Source organism: Hemitrygon akajei, chromosome 8 (assembly GCF_048418815.1).
Source record: "Hemitrygon akajei chromosome 8, sHemAka1.3, whole genome shotgun sequence".
Taxonomy (NCBI): domain Eukaryota; kingdom Metazoa; phylum Chordata; class Chondrichthyes; order Myliobatiformes; family Dasyatidae; genus Hemitrygon; species Hemitrygon akajei.
The window spans coordinates 35557094-35583147 of record NC_133131.1 but is presented as its reverse complement, the minus strand read 5'-3'; the positions used below and the strand labels follow the sequence as shown (position 1 = coordinate 35583147).

General features: G+C 41.3%; 1 protein-coding gene across 2 annotated transcripts in view; it reads left to right on the top strand.

Moving 5' to 3' along the window:
- LOC140731788 (eosinophil peroxidase-like) overlaps positions 1 to 25250 on the top strand; it is a 49380-nt gene extending 24130 nt beyond the window's left edge. For both annotated transcript variants that reach the window (XM_073053590.1, XM_073053591.1), the window contains exons 9-15: positions 458 to 618; positions 1418 to 1676; positions 5430 to 5600; positions 10508 to 10745; positions 13342 to 13544; positions 21600 to 21761; positions 22479 to 25250. In XM_073053590.1, the coding sequence (XP_072909691.1) occupies positions 458 to 618; positions 1418 to 1676; positions 5430 to 5600; positions 10508 to 10745; positions 13342 to 13544; positions 21600 to 21761; positions 22479 to 22573 (1289 nt within the window). In that variant the 3' untranslated portion in view covers positions 22574 to 25250. The remainder of the gene's footprint in view (positions 1 to 457; positions 619 to 1417; positions 1677 to 5429; positions 5601 to 10507; positions 10746 to 13341; positions 13545 to 21599; positions 21762 to 22478) is intronic.
- Positions 25251 to 26054: the final 804 nt, after the last annotated feature.

The following is a 26054-nucleotide window of genomic DNA, read 5'->3' as shown; positions in this document are numbered from 1 at the left end:
TTGCTCCTCCAACCTGAGTTTCATCAATGATGCCCTCACCCGCAGCTCCTCCATTTCCTGCACTTCGGCCCTCACCCCATCCTCCCGTCACCACAACAGGGACCATGTTCCCCTCATCCTCACCTACCACCCCACCAGCCTCCGGATCCAGCATATTATCCTCCGCAATTCGTCCACCTAGAGTACAAACCTTGTGAATAGTTCTTCTTTCCATTCCCACATTTCCTTAGAACATAGGTGGCCATTTGGGCTATTAAATCTATGACAGCTGTCATACAACCTCATCAATCCCTATTCCTTCATTCATTTCAATGGAGAAATAACAATGTATCCTTTTAAATAGGTAAAAAACATCATGTTGTAATCATATTGAGGATAACCATTGTGTTTTGCAGTCAATTCAGACCCAATCAAACCACACTAATAACACTTGATTACCTTCCCATGTCCATCCCAGGTGATGTACGTGTGAATGAACAACTGGGACTGTTGTCTTTCCACACAATATTTCTACGGGAGCACAATCGAGTCGCAAGAGAGCTGAAGACTATAAACCCACATTGGAATGGTGATAGGATATATCATGAAACAAGAAAAATCTTGGGAGCTTTTCAGCAGGTACAGAAAAAATGTCATAGTAAAATACTGGCTGTATTACTGACAGAATAAAATTTAAATCTCAGCACAACAAATAAAATTGAAGTTCCCAAGCTTAGCAATCATATCATATTTTTGGGAACAAAAGTGCAATCTTTCAGGTGGAGCACTGTCATCATTCCTATATCTGGCTGACATGTGTTTCCAATCCTACTCTATGTTTAAACCTTGACAGTCTCAGATAATCAAATAATCATCAATATATATATAACCTCCTATATATCTAGAACAGTAGGAATCGGCAAGGTTATAACATATTAAAGTAAATTTTACACAGTCACTGAGGACTGGTCTTGTCATTTCTTGGTCTTGACCTCTTACCCATCAGTGTCTCTCGACTGTACATCAGGTACTGATTAATGTGAATTATAGTCACCTGATCACAGAAAAAAAATGATGCAGAAAGGACTATAAAGGGTGTCACAGGATAAAGTTAAGTCTATTTTATCAAAAGGTAACTTAGACAAAGGTGCTTTTCCAAAGGTGACAGACAAAAAAGGGGTAAGTAATCACCAGAATTATTCCAGACAAGTGTTCTTTATTCCCCATGGTTATCTCAGAAATAAAGAATACGCAGAGTCAGTGGGTAAAATGTTTTTACTCAAAGATTAATGCCATTGTGGACCATGCCAGCAGGGAAGTATTACATTGGATGTGAAGTGAAAAGGGAAGATATTTTTCAAAAGAGAGAGTGTAATGATTTTCATTAAATTTGCTGTTTTTTAATGAAAGTGCAGTGAATGATGGTTTTTTATTGCAGATTATTACCTACCGAGACTATATTCCCCGGCTAATTGGACCAGAAGCGATAGCAAGATTTCTCCCAGAATACAAAGGCTATGATGAGTCTGTCAATCCCAGTATCGCCAATGTTATCTCATCAGCATGTTTCCGCTTTGGGCATCTTACTGTTCAGCCGTTTCTGTTTCGTTTTGATGAAAACTTCCAGGATCACCCACAGTTCCCAACTCTGCCTCTCCACCAAGCTTTCTTCGTACCCTGGAGAATGATAAGGCAAGGTAGGAAGCACACTCTAATACTACTGGGCTCGGCCTGAATCATTGCTCAGATCCTGAGATTCGGGTTGGAGTTCATTGCTGGGCTCATGTTGGTTGTAACTGGATTATGGCTGCGATTAAATCAAGTACAAAGTAGAGCTAAATATTGTACGGCCATTTTAAGACAGTCCTGCTTGACCCTGCAGACAGCAAGGGGTGGGCATTACTCCTTGTTCATCTTCCCTTGATCTTGGGGAGAGGAAGACTCAAGGTCATGCAGAAACAAAGACCGAAGGTGACCTGACTCAGGTCTACTCCAGAAATGTCTGCTGCTGGGTCTGGCAGAGGAATGCTCACTGGATTTGTAAGCTTCAGACTTGGATACTCCCCAAGTACTATTCTCACAGAAGGGCACAGCGACCTGAGATCGTTGGTTTCTTTAAATGCCTCCTTGGAATTTCCTTAATACTCAGATGTTCAAAACCAACATCCAAAGAGCTGAAAGAAGTAAAAGGTCGTGGGTGGCCAGGACCATCTCCTCCCTGTCAGGACCATCCCTGCCTCCTATCTACCCAACAGAACACCTTGGGAATAAGAATTCTCTAGAATCCATCATCAGGGAATTCGAGCTCCTGCTGCTTTCTTTTTACAAATAATTCAGCTCATATGAGTAACGAGGCACTCTGAGGAAACTGGTCTGTAATCCTCCATCATTCCAGGGTTGGAGGGATCATCATCAACACTGTAACTCATGTCAATAAAAATTGGTTTGATACAATTATCCATTTAATTAAATACATTCCTACACCCTCGTTTTAATGATGCTATTGAATTTAGTTTGGGATTTCATAACTTTAGTGGATTTAGCCCAATAGTTGCCCTCTGACAATGAAGCACATTGGTAGATTCACTGCTTCTGTCACATGGAGTTGAGTTTGTTTCCAGGAAAAGACAACAATTTTTAGGCAGTTAGACATTTCATAAACTCCATACCCAAACTCCACCTAGTAAATGGAATTAGTTTACAATAGGCAGATACTTGATAGGCTGCATGGGCACATTGGGCCAAAGGGCCTGCTTCTCTGCTGTATCTTATGACACATGACTCCACCTTTGAATTGATAATTATCTTTTCTCTCCCAAAATCTTGCATGATCCTAATCTGGCCAACTCATGTCCCCCCTACACCTCAAACCTTAGCAGTCAGCATGTAATATTTCAGCTCGCTTGCCATCTCTGAAAATCAGAATCAGTGCCAAAAATTGATGTGCAAAGTCAATCCAGAGCCTACAGGAAGGAAAAAGACTGAGAGGTGAACAGCTACACAAGTGCTATCTTGCTTGAGAGTCATTTTCAATCATTTAAATGCTCAGGAACTGAGCTTGAGATACTATGAGAAAAATGCTCTAAATTTGAATGAGCTTCCCTTGGGGTTCCCATTGCTGCTGCAATTTTTTTGTAAAGGAAGGCATGGATATTGAGAAGGAAAATTGGATACCAGGGAATAACAGGATTCTGCGTGGGTTGGGGAAGGATAGTTGATGAAGGATTTGCGATACCCAACTTAACCTTGCCTGATGAAGCCATTTTAGAACCTATTTCCAGGTGTATCATGTTAATAGAAATCCCAGTCTCTGATTTTACCGATAAGATCAGACCAAGCTATTATTGCAAAAGGAAACCTTGTGTGATCTCTTGTATTTTACGCCACTCTTACTTACTTGAGTTTCAGATACTATTACCGACTCTGCGCAAGTTCCACTTATGCCATGGCTGTATTTACACTTCTGAGTTGTGCAGCCTGATTAGGTTTCTGAGCTCAAACATTTCATGGAGCTTAGCAAACGCTAGCTACTATAACAGGATTGGGTTGGTTTCCATGCATGAGCTTGGCGTTATTCTGCTTTGCTGGTGCAAGTTAAGTATCAGATATCATAAATCCACTCATTAATTGCTAATCCATGTGAAAGGTCGCTTCTTAACCTGGATTAATTGGACGAAAGCATCATATCTCATTTCTTGTCCTCTTGCTTTTGATAATGTTAGAATGAATGAAATCTCAGCCCCTTTCCTCGGGTTCACTGCAGCTTTTGATTACGTGCAACCCGCTAACGGACAGTTGTAGTTCACGGACAAAATGCATTGAAACACAGTCTGCTCTCTGACTTCTGGTTTTCATAAAAGCATAAGAAATGGAACTGTATCATGCATCATCAAATTTACTGCACCATTGAACAAGTTCATAGCTACCCTGAGGCAAAAGCAAGGCATTGTTATTTAGGAATCACATTTATTTAGCAAATTTGTACATCTTGGAATATATATCCAAGTAAGCATGGTATGTGACTGTGAATGAGGCTGCAAGTTGGTGCTAGCAACCAATGCAGTAAGCTCACAAAGCTATAAGAAACTCCTCTGCTAGATATACAACTGCAATTGAGTACAGTCTGTAATTTTCCTTCTAAGGATGTACTTTTGAGCTGACTAACTGATCAGACATTTTGCAATCTCCTGGGGATTTGATGAACTAGACCCCTGAGAGTACAGCCATCGCGGGGGGTGTATGCTATGTTGAACCCATGGTCGGCTCCATTTCTCTGCACTGATTAAAGAGTTGAGCAAGGTTAAAATTGTCAAGGATGAGAGTGGAAATGAACACGTGCTTGGTGCCGTCTGCCTGTTGCTGACTGGTCTCCTTCTCTTCTTGCTACTACTGTCAAGCCATGCCACCGGGTTGGGGCTCAGTTATTGCCTGGCAGTCATCGGTCTCCTGGATGGGCTTCACTCACCCCAATGCTGAACAGGCTCCGCAGCTGTGGACTCCCTCTTGGGGACTCTGCAGTTCATCTTCCACATATTTGCACAATTTCATCAAAGTGCTTCATTGCTGAACTCCTCCATGACCTGGATCAACATGTTGACTTGCGTCCTTCAAGTACTCCATCAGGTGATGCCAACTCAGGGCCACCCATGTTGGAAAGGTTGTGGACGAGATGACATATGAAGATTGATCCAACCCCGGATCCCAGACAGACTCGCGTCTGCCCCTCCAGGACAAGCCATACAAAACAGCAAGTGCTGAACTGGCTTGGGACTTGCCTTAGTGGTGAACTAGCTCCATGGCAGTGAACTCACCTTCGGGGACTCTGCGGTTAATCTTCTATGTGTTACTTCACTTTTTTTTAACTGTGTGCATGATTTGTTCTTTTTTTCACACATTGGGTGTTTGATGATCTTCGCTGCGTGTGTTTTTTAAAAAATGGGTCCTAATCTGTTTCTTTGTTTTGTGGCTGCCTGAAAGAAGTCAAACCTCAAGGTACAGTATACATATACAGTATAAATGCACTTTGAAATTTGAACTTTGAACGTTGAGATGGGAAACTGCAGATGATAGTGATCCACACGAGGAAATCTGCAGATGCTGGAAATTCAAGTAACACACACAAAATGCTGGTGGAACGCAGCAGGCCAGGCAGTATCTATAGGAAGAAGAACTGTCGACGTTTCAGGCTGAGACCCTTCATTAGGACTAACTGAAAGATGATAGTGGTCCAATGCTTGGTTGCCCATGACCTTCTCAGCAGTAAAGATTCTTGATCAACATGTCTTTTTTCTTAAGAGGGGGTGATAAACAAGATTGTTACTCTACTTGTATGCTGTATATTTAGGAAATGTTCAACAATTTGTTCTCTCTAACATAACTGCACTTTGGAGAGTTGGATAAAGTGCCAGGAAGATGATTTCCAATGTGTGTTTTGCTTTGTGTTTTGGTAGGTGGTGCTGATCCAATTGTTCGAGGACTGATAGGCAATCCTTCAAAATTGCAAAAGCAAGACATGATGATGACAGATGAACTGCGGGAGATGCTCTTTGAGATGGTTAATCATTTAGGGCTGGACCTGGGGTCTCTGAATATGCAACGTTCCCGTGATCATGGAATAACAGGTAGGAGAAAGTAAGGAAGAGTAGAGTATAACTCTGAAAGCCATTTTTGAAATGCCAGTTAATTCAACAGTTTTATTATCTAATATTTCCAAATCAAGAAATTGGCTGATGCTAGAAATCTGAAATAAAAAAGGGAATATTCTGAATACACATAAATAAATCAGGCAACATCTATGGAAAGAGAAATGCTTAATGCTTTAGATTGAAGACCTTTTATCAGAACTGGGTTGGTGAACAATATACAAGTTCGTTTAAGGTATAAAGAGGGTGAAAAAGAGTAGAAGGGAGAAAGTACATCTCTCTAATAGGGTAACTTCACAGTTTCTAAGCCACATGGTTGATAAATTGGTGAGGGACAAAAGATGTGTTTGGAAGCAAATTTTCACCTATTTCTTTACCTGGTTCTCCTCAATAAGAAAGGAGATCTTATTGAAACATATAAAATTATGAAAGGGATAGATAGGATAGAAGCAGTAAAGTTGTTTCCACTGGTATGTGAGACTAGAACTAGGGGAATAGCCTTAAGATTCGGGGGAGTAGATTTAGGAGGGAGATGAGGAGGAACTGCTTTTCCCAGAGAGTGGTGAATCTGTGGAATTCTCTGCCCAATGAAGCAGTTGAGGTTACCTCAGTAAATATATTGAAGACAAGGTTGGTTAGATTTTTGCATAGTAGGGGAATTATGGGCTATGGGGAAAAGGCAGATAAGAGATGAGTTTATGGCCAGATCTGCAATGATCTTATTGAATAACAGAGCAGGCTCAACAGCCAGATGGCCTACTCCTGCTCCTATTTCTTATAGTTCTTATGTTCTCTGTGAATTTAGTTTTTCTTTCTGATCTGCCAAGTGTTTCCAGAATCTTCTGCTTTAATTTCACTTTAACAAGAAACAAACAGGAAAATATTCACCTCACTCAGGGAGAATGGTTGCTCCCCTGGGTGTATTAAAGGAAATATTGCAGAGAGACTGATTTGAATGGGTTGGTGTCCATTAATGTGTAGCAGAAGGCTGACAATAGATATGAAATAGAGAAGTGGCCCTTAGGATCATCGTTCAATTACTGGAAACAAGACCAAACTTACATTTCTTGGTGTCATATCTGCTTCCTTAGAATATACATAAATCATACTGCATTGGTTCATTTTGAATTGCCAAAGTGCCATCTGAAAGGAATTGTTAGCAGAGTGCACTGTATGGGAATATTTACTACTAAATAGTTAACAACTAGATTTAGTTGGAAAGATTCACTTGCCAAGGAGATTTTGGGAAACTGTATTAGTTTGTTTGACGTTAGAGCTGTAATTTAAACTAAAGTGTTTACTGTGAAATATCCATTGAGTATATTCACTGCTGAATGTTTAATGAGATATACTTCATATGAAATATTCACTGGTTAAATGGTGGTGATACTGTGAAGTACTGTCATTAGTTTAATACAGGGGATTTGCACACAGTAAGTTCCTACAAACAGCGAAGTTAAATGCTTCTAAATAATATGGGGTGAGAAATATCCACTGTTCAAGACACCTGAGGGAACTTTGAATATTGCCATTGGATGTCTTGGAGAAAGAACATCTGCTTAGCCTAACATCCAAAGCCTGTTATCTTCAATATTTCATCAGAACTTCAAACTAGCCATACATATTGCCTTGATCGCGCAAACACATACCAAAAATTGGGCTTGGAGCCAGAAGCAAGTGTACATATTCTAACACTGTGGTTAGAAAATTGCTGTCTATTGTATTCTTACTGCAATGACTATTAATATGGCTAAAGAATAATTATGGAACATATTGTAATTAGTACAGTGAACCCTGCATCATGGTGTCATTTTTAATTATATATTACTGCAGTGTTCTCTGAGTAGTGTGGGACTCTCCATAATTATCCAAGCAAGATAACTTTAACTTTCTTTATTTCTTCAGATAATGGAATATTTAATTACTGTGTATATTCTGCAATAGCTTAAATTATCACATGTGATTGACAATTTTGCTGGAGAGAAATTGCAACACAAATTTCGCAGGATATCCTGTGAAAGAATTAACCTGCATTTATGTAAATTCAGATTCAGATTCAGTTTGCTGTCACTTAGAAACCACAAATGCAATGCAGTTAAAAAATGAGACAATGTTCCCCCAGAGTGATATCACAAAAGCATATGACAAAACAGATTACACCAGAAAATCCACATAACGTTTGGCAATCCCCAATCCAGAGTCCGGAGAGGCTGCTGCGTATTAATATCGCGCTACCGTCTTAGCGCATTCCCCGGAAAGAAGCTCCAAATCCACCAGACAAAAACAAGACCAAAAACTAAAGCTACAAGACCTGCACAAAACCACATAGTTACAACAGTGCAAACAATAGCATAATTGATAAAAAAACAGACTATGGGCACAGTAAAAAATAGTCCAAGATGTTAAAGGACTGTAAGTTCAAAAGAAATCACCACAGTTTCTACAAGTCCCCAGGATCCCGACAGACTCGCTATCCCACGCCGGTGGCAGTAGGGAGTACCCCCACTATGGATTTCCAAGGCGCCGCCCGACTCAGCCTCGCAGACGCAGCACACAATGGAAGCTCTGTCGAAACTAGCCTCGCAGACACAGCACACACCGAAAGCGACCTGAATCCATCGAAAGGACTCTGAGTCCGTCAAACCTCCGAGCTGACCCCTCCAGCACAGCTTCTCCGAGCACCATCCTCTGCCGAGCGTATTGGACGGCCCCGCCAATGGCCATCGGCAATGCGACCCCGAGGACTGGAGGCCTGTTCCTCTCAACAGAGTCCCCGACCTCACAGCAGCAGCAACGAAGAAGGTCTTCCTGGAATTCCCTGATGTTTCTCCGTGCTTCCACGTCCGTTTTCAATTGATTATGATTGTGCACGGCACCCCACTTAACTAATAACAGATAATCAGTTCCGGAGTGAATGAGACTGGATTACTTCATGGACTTTGAAAATAGGTCAAGACCAATAAAACATAGGAGCAGAGTTAGGCCATTCAGCTAACTCAACATGGCTGATCCTGGATCCCATTCAACCGAATACACCTACCTTCTCACCATATCCTTTGATGCCCTGACCGATCAGGAAACAATTAACCTCTGCCTTAAATACACTGACAAACTTGGCCTCCACCACAATCTGTGGCAGAACATTCCACAGATTCACTACTCTCTGGCTAAAAATATTTCTCCTTACCTCCATTCTAAAATGTTGTCCCTGAAATTTGAGGCTTTGCCCTCTAGTTCTGGATACCCCCACCATAGGAAACATTTTCTCCACATCTACCCTATCTAGTCCTTTCAACCTGCAGTATGTTTCAATGAGATCCCCCACCCCCATTCTTATAAATTCCAGTCAGTACAGGCCCAAAGTTGCCAAAGGCTTCTCATATGTTAACCCCTTCACTCTGGGAATCATCCTTGTAAACCTCTTCTGGACACTCTCCAATGACAAAACATCCTTTGTGAGATATGGGGCCCAAAGTGCAGCCTGACTGGTGTCTTACAAAGTCTCAGTATTATCCCCTTGAAATAAATGCCAGCATTGCATTTGCCTTCTTCACCATGGACTCAACCTGTAAATTAACCTTCTGGGAGTCTTGCAAAAGGACTCCTAAGACCCTCTGCACCTCTGATGTTTGAACCTTCTCTCCATTTAGATAATTGTCTGCACTATTGTTCCTTTTACCAAAATGCATTATCGTACATTTCCCAACACTATTCCATTTGCCACTTTTTTGCCCATCTGCCAATTTGTTTAAGTCCAGCTGCAATTGTATTGCTTCCTCAGCACTACCTACCCCTCCACCTACCTTCATATCATCCGCAAACTTTGCTACAAAGCCACCAACTCTATTATCCATCATTGGCAAACAATGTGAAAAGTAATGGTCCCAATACTGATCAGTGAAGAACACCACTAGTCACTGGCAGCCAACCAGAAAAGGCCCCCTTTATTCCCACTCACTGTCTCCAGTCTGTCAGCCATTCCTCTGTCCATACCAGTGTCTTTCCTGTAACACAATAGGATTTTATCTTGTTAAGCAGTTTCATGTCTGGCACCTTAGCAAATGCTTTCTGAAAATCCAAGTAAATGACATCCACTGCCTCTCCTTTGTCCACCCTGCTTGTTACTTCCTCGAAGAACTCGAACAGATTTGTCAGGCAAGATTTCCTTTGACAGAAACCATGCTGACTTTGACTTACCTTATAATTAGTCTCCGAGTAACTTGAAACCTCATCCTTAATAATAAACTCCAACACTTTCCCAACCACTGAGGTGAGGCTAACTGGTCTATAATTTCCTTTTTTTTTGCCTGCTTCACTTCTTAAAGAGTGGAGTGACACTTGCAATCTTCCAGTCCTCCGGGACTAAGCCAGAATCAAGTGATTCTTGAAAGATCATGACCTATGCATCCATTATCTCTTCAGCAACCTCTCTCAAGCCTCTGGGGTGTAGTCCATCTGGTCCAGGTGACTTATCCACCTCAAGACCTTTGAGTTTGCCTAGCACTTTTTCCTTTGCAATAGCAATGGCACTCACTGACACTCACAAACTTCTGGCACACTGCTAGTGTCTTCCACAGTGATGACTGATGCTAAGTACCCATTAAGTTCATCTACTATTAAAATAGTGGATTGGAATGAAGAAATCTATTCTGCATGACACAAATTTTGTTCAAGTAAGACTCCGCACTGAGTTACCAGTGTAATAAACACTGAAGTAGCTGTCCTTGTTAATGCCCCCCACACTTTCAACCCCTCTTTCACAAATTAGAGTGAACCAAAACTAAAACAATGAGAATCTATTAACCTTTGCACAAACTTCTATTTTCTTAGCTTCGGGGCAAACCACAGATTTGACTAACACCTGCCACTTTCTCTGACTTACATAGGTTACAGTGCATGGAGAAAATTCTGTAATCTTTCAGAGCCCAAGAACAAGGCTGAACTGTCTGATGTGCTCAGGAATTCAGAACTTGCTGAAAAATTCATTGAACTGTATGGGACACCTGACAACATTGACATCTGGATAGGAGGAATCTCTGAACCATTTGTGAAAGGAGGGAGACTCGGCCCTTTGTTAGCCTGCCTGATAGGACAGCAGTTCCAGAAACTCCGAGATGGAGACAGGTAATAGGCAATATTACCAAAATAGTAAGCTTTGGTCATCATTACATTCTTGCTTTTACCTTCATAATCAAGAAATCTGAATTCAGAAATCCCGAACCTCTTGACTGCTGGCCTGGAGTTTGATGGGTTCATTCAGTGATATTGAATCTATTGAGGTTACAATGACTTACTCTAAAGCGAGGTAATGAAGGTAAGATATAACTTAAAGGTTAACGATAGGACAGCAGAAAAAGAATCAAATTATTAAATAATAAAAATAATCATTTATGACCTAAGGAGGAGGGAAAAGCATTGCCAAGCCTATACAGATTTTTTCTCCTACTCTAGTTTGGGTTCTGGCAAATGCCAGCAAGGATATTTATTGTCATTTATTTTTTGCCATTGAGGAGATGATGAAGTGCCACCACATTGAATCACTGCACTCCCGCTGGTGAAGGTACTCTTGCACCACCACTAAATAGGGATTTTTCAGGATTTAGTGACAATGAAAGATCCACCAGATGTTTATGGCAGGCATTTTAGCTGAACGGAAGAACAGAGAGATTTTGAGGTCCATGTCCATAGATCCCTCACATTTGCTGCACATGTTAATAGGGTTATTAAAAAGATTGGCCTTCATTAGTCGGAGGACTGGGTTCAAGAGTGGCAAGGTCATGCTGCAGCTCTATAAAACCCTGGCTAGACCACACTTGGAATATTGTGCTGAATTCTGCTTGCCTCACTATAAGAAGGATGTGGAAGCTTTAGAGAGGGTGCAGAGGAGATTTACCAGGATACTGCCTGGATGAGAGGGCATGTCACATGAATATTGGTTGAACAAGCTAGAGTTTTTCTCTTTGGAGTGAAGGAATATGTGAGATGACATGATAGAGGTGTACAAGATGATAAGAGGCATAGACAGACTTGACAGTCAGAGACTTTTTCCCAGAGCAATGATAATACAAGGGGCAAATGTAATTGGAGGAAATTGTAGGGTGGTTGACAGAGGTAGTGCCTACCAGAGTGCAAGGAATGCCCTGCCAGAGGTGTTGTTAGAAGCAGGTATATGAGAGGCATTTAAGAAACTCTTAGATAGGCACATGGATGATAGGAAAATATAGGAGGGAAGGGTTAGATTGATCTTAGAGTAGGTTAAAAGGTTGGCACAACATCAAGGGCCAAAGGGCCTGTACTGTGCTGTGATGTTCTATATTCTATTTTTGTCAATTGGAGGAGAACTGATAGACAGAGCTGTTCCCATGCACCCAATACTCTTGTTTTTTCAAGTGGAAGAGGTTACATGTTTGGCAGCTGTTGTTGGGGTTGGGGTTGTTGGGGTATCCTGGGCAAGTAATCATATTGAACTTTGAGGATGGGGTTCACAATTAGTGGAGGAAATGAATGCTTCATTTAGTTAGTGGGTGCCAAAATTAGTTGCTTTGACTTAGATAGAGTCAGTGTCCATAAGAGGTATTGGCGCTACACTCATCTGGGTAAGTGTGTGCCTTATAACAATCACCAACAAAGAGTACAGGTTTACCATGGGTACCCAGTCTCTGACCTGCTGTTATGGCCCCAATACTTGTGCATCTAATCTAGCTGAGGTTCTGTTCAGTGATGAGTTTTGGGACATTCTTGGTAAGGGACAGTTATTTGAATACATTGTATGTCAAAGAAAGGTAGCTAGACTATTTCTTGTTGAAGCCTGACAACTCTGTGGTACAAATATTACTTGCCAGTTATCAGCCCATGCCCGAATGGTGCCTGGGTCTTGAACACATTCGGGCATCGGCTGCTTCGTTTGCTGAGGAGATAAATATTTAATTGAACATTATGAAATCCCAAGCAAACGTCCCAGACCTGTTAAATGACAGGAAGTAACTAATAAAGCAGTTGAAAACAGCTGGACCTTAGTCACTGTCCTGAAGAACTACTGCAGTGACGTCTTGGGTTTGGGATGATTGACCTCCCAAAACAACCATTTTCTTTTGTGTGAGTTAAGTCTCTAGCTATTGAAGTAGTTTCCCCTTGTCTTTGGTTTTATCAGGATGCATTAATATCACGCTTAGTTAAATATTGCCTTGATATCAAAGGCAGTCACTCTTGTATCAACTTTAGAATTCTGTTCTTTTGACTATATTTGGGCCAAAGCTGAGCTGAGGTCTGAAGTCATGGTCCTGGGTATTATCAATTGGGTTACTGGTAAATGCTACATGATACCACTGATAATGATGCATTCCTCCTCTTTTTTTCATGGTTGATTAGGTGGTAGTTAGCCATATCTGATCTGCCCTTTTTTTGCATAATGGGACATCTCCATTTACAAAATGAACATTTTTCTCATTCTCAGTAGATTTGTAGCTGTAGTGAAAAATCTTGTCTAGATGTGGAATGTAGTTACACGGTTGGCAAGTCTATTTGATCATCAGACAGAGATACTAATTCTGCAAAGAGAAAATCACATGCACCCCCATATTCCTCCTCAATATAACTCTGAAAATGTGGCCTAGGAGACAGCCTACCTCTCTGTGCAGCTGTTCTCCTTGGACTCAGTGGATCAGGATACTTTCTTTGTTCATCTGAATGCTTGACAATAACGTTTCTTATTTATTTGTAGGTTCTGGTGGGAAAATGAAGGAGTGTTTACTCGGAAACAGCGCCAAGCTCTTACTAAAATCTCCTTATCCAGGATAATCTGTGATAACACTGGGATTCAGCAGCTCCCTGTAAATGCATTTCAATTCAATCGCTTTCCAGAAGGATATGTACAATGCAACAGAATACCAAAGGTGAACCTGAAGGACTGGAAGGAGAGGCCACGTAAGATATTTTTCTTCTCGTGTAACACCACAGTTACGGTACATTTGGCTATAAAACTAACCAAATCTGCAGAGCTGGGAGGGTTAAAAGCTGAGATCAAGAGATAACCATTAACATTGGTCTTCTTTAGCAATTCAGGTGTTTTATTTGAGCATATTTACTTTCTGAGCCTCTTTATCTTTCTGCTTTTATTGCCCAAGTACAAGACACAAAATAATTAGAAACAAGAAAATTAGAGTAAATTAGATACGCCTGCTGCAACTTGTGTGACACAGGTGTGTAGTTATAGCTGGAGTGCAGAGGGAGACACTGAAGCAAACAGTTCATTGACTTTTAATAAGAACTGTGCAGAGTTAAAGGTAAAACAATAAATCCCAAGGCAATAGGGTCGTTAACTAAATTAAATTGAAAGCTACCGCTGACACTGTGGCTAGGAAGAAGTAACTTAATACTAAATGAATACTGCTCCTTTGCAGTGTCAATTTAAATGGTAGTCTTCACTTCCAGAATGAGAATGAAGGGAAGCAAAGAATGTAGATGTTGCTGTGCTTTTGGTCAAGTCTCGACAAGACTAGAGTGAGAGGAAGGGAGTTAAATACTATCACAATGAAATACTAACTGGCTGCAACGTGCATACCCATGAGCATGATTGCTGAGCCCATTCCACAGCCTGCCTGCCTATGTGATGATGCCCCATTCCCTATTCACAGCTCCTGAGGTACCAGAGACCTGTGCCTGCTGGAAGTCCAGATGAGGGACTTATTTAGGATGTCATGGGCTGGTACCCAAGAATGTTCCTTAGGGCCATATCCCTGCCAATCCATGAGATACTGGGCCCTGCCCGGCACCTGGAAAGACGTACAGAATAGATCAGGGAACCACCTACTAAGCAGGGAGGCGGGGCATGATGGGGGTGACTGGATCAAGGGGGAGGGAGTTAATGGCTTGAGCTGAGAAACATAAAACAGTGGGTGAATCTTCACTGATGATGGTAGATGAAATCTATAGAAGACCTTGTTGATGGCCTTCCCCACAATGAATTGTCTCTCGCAGTCTGGGGCCAACTTGTGGCTCTCAACTTTTAAGGGAAGATCCCTAGATGGCAGCTAGATTTTCATCCTGGCTTGAGAGATCTTACTTGTGGGCAGAGCTGATCAGCCTGCTGGGCATGTTGTTTTTGAGCGCGCAGCAGAGAAGTCTTGGCCTATCTCTACATATGCTGGTAGCATTAGACCAACTGTTCAGCAGCAGGAACTCCCACGTCAATCTCTTTGTCAGGGCAGATTGGTAGCTGGAATCCCTTCTAACATTCAAAGGGGTCATACCTTTGGAGGACAGCTGGAGATTATCTTGGAAAATCTCTGCCCAAACCACTTAGGAGTTTCAGGATGGGGAGTTGGAAGAGACAAGGCAGCAGCCTACTGATTCCGTCAGGCCGTTAGATTGAGGGTGAAAGCCAGAAGAGAAGCTGGCCGTGGTACCCAAATGAGAACAGAAGGCCTTCCAAAAAGTGGTGCTCAGTCAGTCCCTACGTGCTGAGGGAAGCCGCACAGCCTGCACGCACACGTGTTGAACCATGAGGGTGGCAGTCGCAAAAGCTGACAAGAGTTTAGGGAGAGCTGTCTTGGAGAATCGGTCCACAACCACCAGAATGGGAGTGTTTCCATCAGACGGGCAGACCAGTGATCAAATCCACGGAGAGATGGGGCCACAGGTGGTGAAGCAGAGGCAGCAGACTTAGAAGACCTGCAGTTTGCTGGCATGATGACTTGTACTGGGCACAACTGGGACAGGCAGAGATGAAGTCATGAATATCCTGGAATATAGATGGCCACCAAAATCATTTCTTGATAAATTCCAGGGTCTGTTGAATTCCTGGATATCCAGCCAGATGGGAGCAATGACTCCCATTCCAACACTCTGGAGCAGGGACGAACAACCCGTGGGGAGGTCCCCCACCTGGGCCTGGATCCAACTGTTGGGCAGCCCTCACCTCTGCCTCTATTCCCCAAATCACCAGATCAGCAATGAATGAGTGAGAAAGGATGGGCCCAAGATTGGCATTGTGCTCAGGCACGTCAACCTGTCAGGAGAGAGCTTCAGCCTTGGTATTCTTGCTGCCAGGACAATAGATGAGGGTGAAATTAAACCGGGTGGAGAGTCCAACGAGCTCGATGTGAGTTGAGTCTTTTAGCTTCCTGAAGGTAGGAGAGGCTCTTGTGATTTTTCCATTCCAAGAGGGGATGCTCTGTCCTCCAGCCAGAGTCGTGATGCTTACAGGTCCTCCTTGCCAGCTAGACGTCCTCAGTTCCCGACGTCATAGTTACATGTGGCAGGATTCAAGTGACAGGAAAGAAAGACACAGGGGTGCAGCCAGTTATCCACCACAAAGCACTGGGAGAGAATACTCCAATGCTGACACCTTGACGACAAATGAACAGGTTGGGTCTGGGTGCTGCAGCACTGGGACTGTGGTGAAGTATTACTTTAGCTCTGAGACTGCTTGGTTCCTTCACTTGTCCAATTAAATCCTACAGAGGTCTTCTTGGTTTGTACATCTATGGTGGCCGCAATGTAAATGAAGTTACTGATAAGCGGCAATAAAAGTTTGCAAACCGCATGAAGGGCCATACCTGTTTGACCATAGACTGGTTGGACACTCTGTGACTGCCTGAACTTAACATAGGTCCATTTGAACACTGGAAGGAGTGAGTATATAGCCCAACATTGACACCTGCTATTTATGGAACTCGCACTTCTCTGGCTTGGCATAAATGTTATTCTTGAGGAGCACCTGAGAACCCTCTGGACATGCTGGACATGTTCCTGGCAGCAGTGGGAATAGATAAGAATGTAATTCAAAGCAGGGAATGTAGGCATTACAGTCGGCCCTCCTTATTCACGAGCTCCGCGTGCGCGGATTCAAGCAACCGCAAATCGGGAAAACCCGGAAGCGCTCTTCAAGCACTTGTTGTTCGATCCTTCGATGGAACGAAGCCTCCGTGTCACCCGAGGGATAACAACATGCCTACAACCACTGCAAGATGTGTTTGATGATGCAAGGAAAACGAGACAGCTTCCTATAACAATGTTTCTAACTAAAGCATCTGCAATTCTGAAGTCTCGATAATCAACACTTGAAGATCCTCAGCCCTCAAACTCCACAGTTCCTGACTTCAGTATTATTGAGCCTCCTCCAAAGCGTCCTTATTCCCTAAACAATACAGTGTAACAACTACTGTACAGGTATTACAAGTTTTACTCGTCGTTTGATCATTGTCCGCCTCACGTCTCGTTCGTTCGCTGCTTGTGTTATGAGCAAGAGGAACATGTACAGTTTTTTTCTTGTCAATATTCCCTAAACATTACAGTATAACAGCTATTTACACAGCATTTACATTGTATTAGGTATTATAAGCAATGCACAGATGATTTAAAGTATACGGGAGGATGTGTGTAGGTTATATGCAAATACTACGCTATTTTATATAAGGGACTTGAGCATCCACGGGGGGGGGGGGGGGTCCCGGAACCAATCCCTCGCAGATAAGGAGGACCGACTGTACTGTGCTTTTGTCAAGTCTCAACGAGACTGCAATCAGATGAAAGGAGTTAAATGCCATCACAATGAAACATTAATTGGCTGAAGCATGCATTTTCATTAGAATAATTGCTGAACCCATTCTGCAGCCTGCCTATGAAGATGCACAGACCCTACGTCAGAGACGATAGCTGTGACATTTTGCATCAGTGATCCATGCTGATTGAAATATGACTGTCACACAAATCAGCACATAGCAATGTTACATTGCACAATACATTTCATAAAGTGGAACACTGCAGAACAATATTCTAAAAGGATAATGTAGTGGGGCCAACAGCACAATAATTACCCTGCTGATGGGTAGTATGTCCAAAACATCTGAAACAACTGCTCACTCTGATGTAGGTACATCTTAAAGTCAAGTACAGATGTCAGTTGTGACAATTTCCGTTGGCTCTGCTTTAGAAGCTGAAGATTTCATTTTAATGGATTTTCTAGCAAGACCAGCATTTATTGTCTATTCCTGGTTGAATATGGTTGTGTGTTTTCTTCTTGAAATATTGCTGTTCACCTGGAAAAATGTTTCCACGGAAATCAGGAAATTCCAGGGCTTTAACTATAAACTCATAAAGCACCGGGAAATATGTCCAAGTTAAGAGTGACTGATTCGGGTGGAAAACTAGATGTGATGATGTCCTCTTGTTCTTGCTATCATTATTCTTTTGTAGGTAGAGGTAATGAGGAAATCATCTTTAAGTTGGTGGAGAAGTGATGTCCCATGTAATGGATGGTGAATTTTTGTTGAAGGTTGTTTTAGATGAATCTCTATCCAGAATTGAAGAATGATGGTATCACAGATGCAAGATCATCCTTATGTTTGGCATTCTCAGAATTATGTGAGAGTAATGCCAATCTTCCTTTGGAATAAGAGATCAAACCTGTTATTTTCAATCAACTGGCTACTGTTAGCTATATTTGCAAATGGTTGTATTTGCCCATTTTCCATTTTGAAGATGAAAAAGTCATCCTAATGTTACATACCTTCTGAGATGCAGATCTAATCCTGTGTTGACTTAAGGCTAGAGTACAGAAATGGTCAACATATAGGAGGGAGATTGAAAATAAGGCTGAGTAGTGCCGTGACAACAACCTCCTACTCAATGTCAGCAAAACCAAGGAGCTGATTATCAATGTCAGGAGAAGAAAACCAGAGGTCCGTGAGCCAGTCCTCATCCGAAGGTCAGAGGTGTAGAGGATCAGCAACTTTAAATTCCTCAAGTGTTATTATTTCAGAGAACAGGTCCTGGGACCAGCACGTAAGTGCAATTATGAAGAAAGAAAGGCAGCATCTCGACTTTAGGAGTTTTTGGAGACTCGGCATGACATCTAAAAATCTTGACAGTTCAAAAAACTAGGTAATGATAGGAATCTAGAAGATTATAAGGCTAGCAGGAAGGAGTTTAAGAGTGAAATTAGGAGAGCCAGAAGGGGCCATGATTAAGGCCTTGGTGGACAGGATTAAGGAAAACCCCAAGGCATTCTACAAGTATGTGAAGAGCAAGGGGATAAGACGTGAGAGAATAGGACGTATCAAGTGTGACAGTGGAAAATGTGTATGGAACCAGAGGAAATAGTGGAGGTACTTAATGAATACTTTGCTTCAGTATTCACTATGGAAAAGGATCTTGGCAATTGTAGAGATGACTTGCAGAGGACTGAAAAGCTTGAGCATGTAGATATTAAGGAAGAGGATATGCCGGAGCTTTTGGAAAGTATCAAGTTGGATAGGTCACCTGGACTGGACGGGATATACCGCAGGCTACTGTGGGAAGTGAGGGAGGAGATTGCTGAGCCTCTGGCGATGATCTTTGCATCATCAATGAGGAAGGGAGAGGTTCCAGGGAATTGGAGGGTTGTGTATGTTGTTCCCTTATTCAAGAAAGGGAGTGGAGATAGCCCAGGAATCTATAGGCCAGTGAGTCTTACTTCAGTGGTTGGTAAATTGATGGTGAAGATCCTGAGAGGCAGGATTTATGAACATTTGGAGAGGCATAATATGATGAGGAATGGTCAACATGGCTTTGTGAAAGGCAGGTCGTGCCTTATGAGCCTGACTGAATTTTTTGAGGATGTGACTAAACACATTGATGAAGGTAGAGCCGTAGATGTAGTGTATAAGGATTTCAGCAAGGCATTTGCTAAGGTACCCCATGCAAGGCTTATTGAGAAAGTAAGGAGCCATGGGATCCAAGGGGACATGCTTTGTGGATCCAGAACTGGCTTGCCCACAGAAGGCAAAGAGTGGTTGTAGACAGGTCATATACTGCATGGAGGTCATCACCAGTGGGGTGCCTCAGAGATTTGTTCTGGGACCCCTACTCTTCGTGATTTTTATAAATGACCTGGATGAGGAAGTGGAGGGATAGGTTAGTAAATTTGCTGATGACACAAAGGTTGGGGGTGTTGTGGATAGTGTGGAGGGCTATCAGAGGTTACAACAGGACATTGATAGAATGCAAAACTGAGCAGAGAAAAATGGCAGATGGAGTTCAACCCAGATAAATGTGAGGTGGTTCATTTTGGTAGGTCAAATATGATAGCAGAATATAGCATTAATGGTAAGACTCTTGGCAGTGTGGAGGATCAGAGGGATCTTGGGGTCCGAGTCCATAGGATACTCAAAGCTGCTATGCAGGTTGTCTCTGTGGTTAAGAAAGCATACGGTGCATTGGCCTTTGTCAATCGTGGGATTCAGTTTAAGAGCCAAGAGGTAATGTTGCAGCTATATATGACCCTGGTCAGACCCCACTTGGAGTACTGTGCTCAGTTCTGGCTGCCTCACTACAGGAAGGATGTGGAAACCATAGAAAGTGTGCAGAGGAGATTTACAAGGATGTTGCCCGGATTGGGGAGCATGCCTTATGAGAATAGGTTGAGTGAACTCAGCCTTTTGTCTTTGGAGTGACTGAGGATAAGAGGTGACCTGAGAGAGTGGTACAAGATAATGAGAGGCACTGATTGTGTGGATAGTCAGAGGCTTTTCCCCGGGGCTGAAATTGCTAGCATGAGAGGGCATGGTTTTAAGGTGCTTGGAAGCAGGTACAGAGGAGATATCAGGGGTAAGTTTTTTACGTAGAGAGTGCTGAATGCGTGGAATGAGCTGCCGGCTGCGGCGGTGGAGGCGGAAACGATAGGGTCTTTTCAGAGACTCCTGGATGGCTACATGGAGCTTAGAAAAATAGAGGGCTATGGGTAAAGCCTAGCTAGTTCTAAGTTAGGGACTTGTTCGTCACAGCTTTGTGGGCCGAAGGGCCTGTATTGTGCTGTAGGTTTTCTATGTTTTTATGACAAACTTCTATAGATGTATAATGGAGAGTGTATTGACTGGCTGAATCACAGTCTAATGTGGAAACATGAATGCCCTTGAATGGAAAATCCTACAAAAAGTAATAGATATGGTCCAGTCCATCAGGGGCAAAGCCCTCCCCATTTATGAACACATCTACATGAAATAGTGTGGCAGGAAAGCAAGTTCCATTATCAGGGACCTCTACCACCCAGGATATGCTCTCTTCTTACTGCTGCTATCAGGAAAAAGGAACAGGAGCTTCAGGATCTACAACACCAGTTTCAGGAACAGTTACTGGCCCTCAACATTAGGCTGTTGATTTAAAATGGATAACTTCACTCAACTTCACCTGCCCCATCCACAACCCATGGACTCAGGTTCATGACTCTTCAGATCATGTTCTTAATATTTATTGCTTATTTATTTATTCTTTCATTTTTATATTTTTGCAGTTTGTTGTCTTTTGCACTCTAGTTTTACACCCAAGTTGGTGGTCTTGCATTAATTGTTATGGTTGTTATTCTATAGATGTATTGAGTATGCCCCATAAAAAATGTTTCTCAGAATTGTATGTGGTGACATGTACATACTTTGATATTAAATTTACTTTGAACTTTGGATTAAAAGATCAGGCATGAAAAAAGTTGAGTCAAGATCAGATCAGCTATGGTTTTACTAAACATCAGAGCAGGCTCAAGAGTTCTTTGTCTTACTCCTGCTCCTTTCTCACATTTCTTATGAACCTAATTTCATAAAGATTTTCCTCTTCTGCTAGAGCCATAGATGAATTATCTGCAGAATGCAAATAGATAGACTTGCTAACATGGATTACAGGCATATTGATATCCTAGCAGTTTGTCTTGTTAGTTTCAAAGATCAAAAAGAGATACTGAGTTCCTTTGTTTGCATGACAGAGGAAATCTTTTTTACTTGTGGTAATTGCTAAGCTGCTAAGCACCCTGTAGAACTTAAGCTATTTTCCTATTCCACATATTCTACCAGTGTGAATCATTTCATATTTGTCTGTTTTTCCCTTTTCTTTTACTTGTCTGTAGCCTAGTAGCCTCTGTAGCCTCAGCATCGGGGCTGTCACTTCCACAAATCTTCTTCAATTGTTAAACTAATTCCACACTTGTATTTGCCTGATTAATGTCCCTTACAGAACTCAGTTGTGGCAAAATCCCCACGGTGTCTGCGGCCTCTTTCTCTATATGCAATTCTTCAGTGAAATATACTTGTCAGAGTGGTTTCACTATGGAGGGAAGCGATACGATAGACTGCATGAAGAACAAACAATGGAATCGTAAACAACCTCGCTGTTCAAGTAGGTATCAGAATCCACTTCCAGGGGAAAATTCATTAAATTGATTAGCATTGTGCATAAAAAGGCTGAAAATAGCTCATAAGCATTCATTTTCATAATTATCATTTGAGGGCTAATCTGGGAGAATGGGTAATCATTGTTTTAAAATCAATGACATCTAACAAATGCCAGAGTTAACACCCAGTGAAATAGAAAAACAACCCAAATATTTCAAAGTTTTGGACACTGATATTTTCTCACAATTTTTCTCAGAAATCTAAAGATATTCCATCATATTTTATCATACAAAAATCTCATAAAACATTCCCAATATTCACAATCTAGTGGATTTAATTTTTCACTAAACAATACTTTTATGCTGACTTTTCGGGAAGTAATAATCTACTTTTCTCTACTGCAGCATATGTCCCCTTTCAAACCAAAAATATTTTCCGCCTTATCTTGATGTTGATTTTATGCAGCTGTGGCTCAGGTATTAAACTACACCGCCCGCCCCATCAACCCCCACTTCAGCTCTAACATGTAAAATCAGTTTGATTCAGTGAACTCCTCTAAACCCACTGTCCAGTTGCTGAATGCCATCACTGGGTTAAGATAGTCCCTGATGCCTTGTTTTGTTTCTCTGTAAATGTATTAGCATTAACTCAGCATGACAAAAGCAACAGTGCTAATTGATACAAGGAACATGCAGATAAATATGGTGATTTTATCTTTCAGAATCCAAAGGATTCCAAGGAAAAGGAAGAGGAATGGGTAACAATGGAAAAGGAAAGGGAAATGAAGGACAAGGAAAGGGAAATAAAGGAAAATGAAGAAGGAACTAAAGAATCGGGAAAAGGAGAACTAGAGATACCAAAATTATCAAAGGAAAAATATATAAATGTGTCAAGCTTGGAGAGGGAGCACAATCTGTCAATAATTTTAGAGAGGACTTGAATTCTATGGTTTAAAACATTTCTTTATTTCCTAGTGTGGACAATAATATTTTCTGTTAGTTTTTAGAGGGAACTATTGTACTAAATTCACGTAGGTATTAGAGCTACACCACAAGTGAAAGGTACACTCAGGAACTTGTAACCATTCACAACTTGCATGGTAAATGACTCCGGTGGTGATCAGTCTCAATAAGGCTTATGCCTTTCCTTCATTCTTCGAGTGACCTAGACCTGGAGTCTTTGTGATCTTCGGTTTTCATGCGGCTGCAGTTCTTGTGGAAATTAAATCCTACTTCCAAGATTGATACCATTTCTGTCTGATACCTTCTGTTCTCCAGTGAAACAAGACATCAGGATTCCAATCCAAGTCCAAACCATTCTGGCCACATTAATCTGCCACAGTTAGATTATTGATTGCCAAGGAACTTTGGCGTGTCCTCAATGATTGTCACCACTTTTTACAGATGCACCATAGAAAGCAACCTATCCATAGTACGGCAACTGCTGGACCCAAAACTATAAGAAATTGCAGAGAATTGTAAAAGCAGCTCAGTATATCACAAAAGCTAGTCTCCCTTCTAGCACACATCTCACTGCCTCAGCAAATCAGCTAATACAATCACCACCCTAGACATTCTATCTTCTTCCCCCTTCCATTGGGTGGAAGATACTAAACCGTGAGAACATGCATTACTCGGCTCAATATAGACTCTATCCTACTGTTATAAGAATTTTGAATGAACTTCTTGAATGATGAACTCTTGATATCTCAATTTACCTTGTCATGGCCCTTTGTGTCTACCTGCACTGCACTTTCTCTGTAACACTATATTCTGCATTCTGTTTTCATTTCCTTCGTACACCATAATATGATTGTATATAGAATGATCAGCTTAAATAACATAGAAGCAAAGGCCTTACACCTGTTATATGAGAAAATAACAAACCAGTTACCAGTTTTCCACCACCAAATGTGCAGAATTCTAATTATTGGTACCGATCTGATCGGATTCAGAACAGTGTGGAATAAGTTGTTCATGAAAGTTCACACAAGTGCTTTATTCTGCACGTGGTTTTATGACCAAGTTCCTTTGCTTGGGTATTTTGCTGTCTTAATCTATTCCTCTTGTAATAACAAGCAACACTTCTACCTACTAATGACACCTTTATTCTATTGGTAATGTCCTAGAATAGACACGTTGTATCTTGCCACATATAACCGGATGACCATTGACCTGTTGATTCTAATTAATTAAACCTGTAAGACTTTTGGCTCTAGCAAGTTAACTTTCCAGTTCATCAACTCTGCTTAGTGAAGCAGTGAGAATGTTAAGGTGCACCTTTATCTGATATCTTATTTCACACCTTCAGTTAAGTTATTTACGAACTCCTTGTTTATGCTTTTTTAACATTCTCAAAGAATTTCACAGATGATTAACTATTCTAGTGTGAGATAATTTTCAAATGTCCTTTCAAACAGGGAATATTGTACCACCATTAAATCAATTAATTGGCTAGATCATCCCAATGAATCTCTCCATTCTTACTGTATCTATTTCTTTATTCCAAAGACATAATTTTACCTTACTGTGACTTACTATGTCTTTTCTACTTGATTCTGAACGTAATATTCTCAAACCAAAATTCTCAACAAATGTCCTTCTTTGGGTAAGGTGACTGTTCAGATTTGTTATTGACAATTTTCTACGTTCATAGCTTGTCTCTGAACCTTTATCACAAAAGCTGCTTTTGGAAAGCAAGAGGAAAATAGCATTGGCTGGAAATATGAAATAAAGGCAGGAAAAACTGTAAATGTTCAGCAGCTCATGCAGGATCTATGGAAAAGGAAACAGCCAACACTTTCAGTCAGTGATAAGGTGCTGCCTGATCTTCAGAGAACTTCCAGCATTCGGAGAAGTTGGTTGGCACCCTCTGATAGCTCTTGGCCAATGACTCCTTCCCTTCATGCCCACCAATAATCAAGACTTTATTGAAAGTGACAAAGCAAGATTTGTAGTTTGATTAGTGTCCTAATATGTTACAAACATGAGTTTTCAACCAAACTGCCTCATGTTTTTTGGATGCCTCACTGATGATTCCTGTTCTGTGCTTCGGTTCCCTCAACAACAGCTCCTTCTCACTTTATGGATGTTACTTCCTACAGGTGTCTGTTGGGTTCTTAGCAGCAGTTCCTTCATTAACTCTGACTGTCCTTTTACCATTCAAAGTCATTATTTGTGTTCTGATTTGCAATATTATTTGTTCATAGGTACTTGAATGGAACCAATTGTTAATTCAAATATATGCTTATATTAATAGGCAGAGGGATTGAAATGTAAAAAGTATTTACAAATGGGTGATGAAAGAATAATATTTGAATATAATACTGGGTAAAGAGTGGGACAGATTTGTTGCAAAAACAGAATTGCATGAAATTTACAATATTGACTGTATGAACTTTAAAATAACATAAAATTAGCTCAGGTTTACTGATCATTTTATGTTTCCTTTCCATTTATACAGAAATAAATGAGTGATAATTGCTTTATTTTAATTTCTTACTCCAGCAGTTTGTTTCTTGCTCCAGATTCCAGCATCTACAATCTCCTTTGTCTATGCCTTTATTAAAATTTGTGTTTTATATACAAAAGTTGTCTGAAGTGAACAGGCAAGCTGATACAAAACAATATGATGCCCTTGTAGATTTGAACATGTTCCCTATCATGTTGGTTTCATGACAAACCAGATCCTAAACTTGTGGTGGGTTGCAGGATGTGGTTGTAAGAAACCTTTATAATGTCACAGTAAATATAAAACGAGGGGGAAGCTTTCCACCAGATAGAGTCATATCTTGCACAAAAATGTTGGCTGTGATGTCTGGAGGCCAGTTGCCTTAACTTTAGGATAATACTTTGAAATTTCCTCAGAGCAGTGTCCTAGACTAAACCACCTGTTGTTGCTCCATTGATAAAGGTCAGGGATGATGATATTCCCTAATCCACAGTTACAGTCACGACTACATAATGAAGCTCTCTGTTCTCAGGCACAGGAAGACCTAACCAAAATTCAGTCTTGGACTGATGTGAGGCAATTTACATTTGCAGTCGGAAAATTCCAGGGGATAAAACCCTCCAACAAGAATGAGTGAATGAAATTACTCCTGATTTTCAATACTTTTGTCTTCAAATTGTTCATAGCTGTGGTGGGGGTGGGGAAGGCCATAAACTGACCATAAATTTAGATGAACCAGCATCCTATATACACTCAGTGTCCACTTTATTTGGTATGCAAATATCTAAAGAGCCAATCATGTGACAGTAACAGTGCAGAAAAGCATACAGGCATGGTTAAGAGGTTC